General features: G+C 52.8%; 1 protein-coding gene across 1 annotated transcript; it reads left to right on the forward strand.

The window, feature by feature from the left end:
- Positions 1-359: 359 nt before the first annotated feature.
- On the forward strand, positions 360-3,952 carry LOC123490467 (protein krueppel-like; the record flags this gene model as incomplete). Its single annotated transcript, XM_045220504.1, has 2 exons — positions 360-440; positions 3,528-3,952. A coding segment is annotated over exon 2 (385 nt), but the record flags the coding sequence as incomplete, so codon positions are not given.
- Positions 3,953-5,057: the final 1,105 nt, after the last annotated feature.

Raw genomic sequence — 5,057 nt, forward strand, 5'->3', positions numbered from 1 at the left:
ACACACACACACACACACACTCACACACACACACACACTCACACACAGCTGAGACACACACCACCGGCTTCAACTACTACTACAGGTAACTCTCTCACACACACACACACACACACACACACACACACACACACATATTCTCTATGATGACATCATTGCCCCTCCCCTTTAGGTGTCACGTGTGCGGGTTCGAGCTGGAGGGGCGGAGCCTGTTCCTTGGTCACATGACGGAGCACAGCGAATGGGAGCGTGACGCTTTCACTCTCGCTGCAGTGTGTGACCACCCACCAGTGAGGAGCGAGCGATGAGGCTCACACCAGCTCTCCACACATACACCTGGAGAGGCGGGAGCGGGACTATCTACAGACACACCTGTTGGGAGGCCACACCCCCAAAGACTTACCTGACGGAAGAGACGGCCCACAATCTGGAGAGCTCAGGTCAGGGTTAACCACTAACTAACTAACTACTGGTTGACTAACTAACTGACTGACTGACTACTGTTTAACTAACTTTAATAACTAACTGACTGACTGACTACTGTTTAACTAACTTTTAACCAACTGACTGACTGACTACTGGTTAACTGACTGACTAACTAACTAGCTAACTGACTACTGGTTAACTAACTGACTGACTGACTAACTACTGGTTAACTGACTGACTAACTAACTAGCTAACTGACTACTGGTTAACTAACTGACTGACTGACTAACTACTGGTTAACTGACTGACTAACTAACTAGCTAACTGACTGACTAACTACTGGTTAACTGACTGACTAACTAACTGACTACTGGTTAACTAACTAACTGACTGACAAACTACTGGTTAACTGACTGACTAACTAGCTAACTGACTGACTAACTACTGGTTAACTGACTGACTAACTAACTAGCTAACTGACTACTGGTTAACTAACTAACTGACTGACTAACTACTGGTTAACTGACGGACTAACTAGCTAACTGACTGACTAACTACTGGTTAACTGACTGACTAACTAACTAGCTAACTGACTACTGGTTAACTAACTAACTGACTGACAAACTACTGGTTAACTGACTGACTAACTAGCTAACTGACTGACTAACTACTGGTTAACTGACTGACTAACTAACTAGCTAACTGACTACTGGTTAACTAACTAACTGACTGACTAACTACTGGTTAACTGACTGACTAACTAACTAGCTAACTGACTACTGATTAACTAATTCAACTGACTGACAAACTACTGGTTAACTGACTGACTAACTAGCTAACTGACTGACTAACTACTGGTTAACTGACTGACTAACTAACTAGCTAACTGACTACTGGTTAACTAACTAACTGACTGACTAACTACTGGTTAACTGACTGACTAACTAACTAGCTAACTGACTACTGGTTAACTAACTAACTGACCAGTGTATACTACTGCCTTACCTTATTGCTTTCTCCTCTATCCTAACCCTTCAGTACCTCTACCTCCTCCCCTCGCCCTTCCTCTGGTCACCAGTCACCCTCTCCTCTTCCTCCTCTCTGTCTCAGACTTCCTGTTTTGTGGGTTTGGAGTAGAGTACAGTGATGTTGTGGTGTAGGTAGTCTAGTATGTGTGTGTTTTGGCCTGTGTGTGTGTGTTTTGGCCTGTGTGTGTGTGTTTTGGCCTGTGTGTGTGTGTGTGTTTTGGCCTGTGTGTGTGTGTGTGTTTTGGCCTGTGTGTGTGTGTGTGTTTTGGCCTGTGTGTGTGTGTGTTTTGGCCTGTGTGTGTGTGTTTTGGCCTGTGTGTGTGTGTGTTTTGGCCTGTGTGTGTGTGTGTTTTGGCCTGTGTGTGTGTGTGTGTTTTGGCCTGTGTGTGTGTGTGTTTTGGCCTGTGTGTGTGTGTGTTTTGGCCTGTGTGTGTGTGTTTTGGCCTGTGTGTGTGTGTGTTTTGGCCTGTGTGTGTGTGTGTGTTTTGGCCTGTGTGTGTGTGTTTTGGCCTGTGTGTGTGTGTGTGTCCTCTCTCTGAGGTGGTGATTCTGTTCTGCAGGGTGTATGAAGGGCTGTGGGCCACAGTACTGATGGGAGGGGCTATTTAAATGTAAGTGACATCATCATCATCATATATTTTTCATTACAATCACTTTTCTTCCTCCCTCTCCCCTCCCCTCCCCTCCCCTCCTCTCCTCTCCCTCTCTCTCCTCTTCCCTCTCCCCCCCTCCTCCTCCTCTCCTCTCCTCTCTCTCCTCCCTCTCTCCTCTCCCTCTCCCTCCTCCTCTCCTCTCCCTCTCCTCTCCCTCCTCTCCTCTCTTCCCTTTGCAGTATGTTATAGTTAGTCAGTGTGTACGGTGTAGCTGTTCTCTCTAACCCTCTCCTGCAGTAGGTTAGCTGTTCTCTCTAACTCCCCCCTGCAGTAGGTTAGCTGTTCTCTAACCCCCCTGCCGTAGGTTGGCTGCTTCTCTAACCCCTGCCGTAGGTTGGCTGTTCTCTCTAACCCCCTGCCGTGAGTTAGCTGTTCTCTCTAACTCCCCCCTGCAGTAGGTTAGCTGTTCTCTAACTCCCCCGCAGTAGGTTAGCTGTTACCCTCTAACCTCTCTCCCTCCCTCTGCAGTAGGTTAGCTGTTCTCTCTAACCCCCCCCTGCAGTAGGTTAGCTGTTCTCTCTAACTCCCCCCCTGCAGTAGGGTTAGCTGTTATCTCTAACCCCTCTCCCTCCCTCTGCAGTAGGTTAGCTGTTCTCTCTAACCCCTCTCCCTCCCTCTGCAGTAGGTTAGCTGTTCTCTCTAAACCCTCTCCCTCCCTCTGCAGTAGGTTAGCTGTTCTCTCTAAACCATTTCCCTCCCTCTGCAGTAGGTTAGCTGTTCTCTCTAAACCATTTCCCTCCCTCTGCAGTAGGTTAGCTGTTCTCTCTAAACCATTTCCCTCCCTCTGCAGTAGGTTAGCTGTTCTCTCTAAACCATTTCCCTCCCTCTGCAGTAGGTTAGCTGTTCTCTCTAAACCATTTCCCTCCCTCTGCAGTAGGTTAGCTGTTCTCTCTAAACCCTCTCCCTCCCTCTGCAGTAAGTTAGCTGTTCTCTCTAAACCCTCTCCCTCCCTCTGCATTAGGCTAACCTCTCTCCCTCCCTCTGCAGTAGGTTAGCTGTTCTCTCTAAACCCTCTCCCTCCCTCTGCAGTAAGTTAGCTGTTCTCTCTAAACCCTCTCCCTCCCTCTGCATTAGGCTAACCTCTCTCCCTCCCTCTGCAGTAGGTTAGCTGTTCTCGCTAACCCATCTCCCTCCCTCTGCAGTAGGTTAGCTGTTCTCGCTAACCTCTCTCCCTCCCTCTGCAGTAGGTTAGCTGTTCTCTCTAACCTCTCTCCCTCCCTCTGCAGTAGGTTAGCTGTTCTCGCTAACCCATCTCCCTCCTGCAGTAGGTTAGCTGTTCGCCAACCTCTCTCCCTCCCTCTGCAGTCTAGCTATACACACTGTGACTGCTTGTGTGTGTGTGTTTATGTATGTGCATGTGTGTGTGTCCCCTATATGTGTGTGTTAATGTGTGTTCTCTTACCTTGTTTTCTGCCCCCAGGTGCCCTCTCTGTGCGTTCTCCACCAGTCGGCCTGTCTCCATGGTAACACACATGCGCTCGTCGCACTCGACGACGGATCAGCACCGCTGCCGCATCTGCCAAAGGTCGTTTCTGGGGCAACCGGAGCTCCAGACCCACGTCAGGTGTCATCGTCAGGGCAACCAGTACCGCTGCGAGAGGTGTGGACACCTGGCCCGAACAGCCAATAAGCTGATAGAACACGTGCGTGTTCACACTGGGGAGCGACCTTTCACCTGCGACCTCTGCCCTTACAGCGCCAAGCGCCGAGACAGCCTCCGCCTGCACTACCGACTCAAACACCCCGAACACACACCCTCACACGGACACACACATGCAGGACCGCATATGCACCGGTCAGCCCTGAATCCCTCTCCTCCTCTACCCTCTCTTCCTGGTTTTAAGGGTCAGACCTTTCTCCCTTGTCCCCCCTCACCACCCTGCTCTCCCTCAGACCCTCTCAGCCCCAGACCCTCCCTCTCCTCCCTCTCTTCCCCCCCCAAACTCTCTTTCCTGGCCTAACTAGGTCTGACAGAGCCAACCTAATCAATATCCTCCTCCCCTCCTCTCTGCCTCTCCCTCCTCTCTACCTCTCCCCCCCCTCTACCTCCCCCTCTCTCTACCTCCCCCCTCCTCTCTACCCCCCCTCTACCTCCCCCTCCTCTCTACCTCCCCCCTCTCTACCTCCCTCCCTCTACCTCCTCCTCCTCTACCTCCCCCTCCTCCCTACCTCCTCCTCCTCTCTACCTCCCCCTCCCTCTACTCCCCCTCTCTACCTCCCCCCTCCTCTCCTCCCCCTCCCCTACCACTTCCCCTCCTCCTCCCTACCTCCTCCTCTCTCCTCCCTCCTCTCTACCTCCCTCTCCCTCTCCCTCCCTCCTCTCCCTCCCTCCTCTGCTCCCCTCTCCTCTCCCCTCCCCTCCTCTGTCTCCTCCCTCCTCTCCTCTCCCTCCTCTCTACCTCCTCTCCTCTCCCCTCCTCTGTCTCCTCCCCTCTCCTCTCCTCTCTACCTCTCTCTCCTCTCCCCTCCCTCTCTCTCGCCTCCTCCTCTGCTCCCCTCTCCCTCCCTCCTCTCCCTCTCCCCTCCCTCTCCTCTCCCTCCTCCTCTCCTCTCCTCTCCTCTCCCTCTCCTCTCCTCCCTCCTCTCCTCTCCCCTCCTCCCCTCTCCCTCCTCCTCTCCTCCCTCCTCCTCTCCTCTCCCCTCCCTCCTCTTCTCTCCTCCTCTCCTCTCCTCTCCTCTCCTCTCCTCTCCCTCTCCTCTCCTCTCTCTCCTCTCCTCTCTCTCCCTCTCCTCTCCCCTCCCTCCTCTCCCCCCTCCTCTCCCCTCTCCCTCTCCTCTCCCCTCCCTCTCCCTCTCCTCCTCTCCCTCTCCTCTCCCTCCTCCCTCCTCTCCTCTCCTCCCTCCTCCTCCTCTCCCTCTCCTCTCCCTCTCCTCTCCCTCTCTCTCTCCCTCTCCTCTCCTCCTCTCTCCCCCCTCTCCCTCTCCTCCTCTCCCTCCCCCCCTCTCTCTC

The sequence above is a fragment of the Coregonus clupeaformis genome, unplaced genomic scaffold (genome assembly GCF_020615455.1).
Source record: "Coregonus clupeaformis isolate EN_2021a unplaced genomic scaffold, ASM2061545v1 scaf4071, whole genome shotgun sequence".
In the NCBI taxonomy this organism is placed as follows: Eukaryota; Metazoa; Chordata; class Actinopteri; order Salmoniformes; family Salmonidae; genus Coregonus; species Coregonus clupeaformis.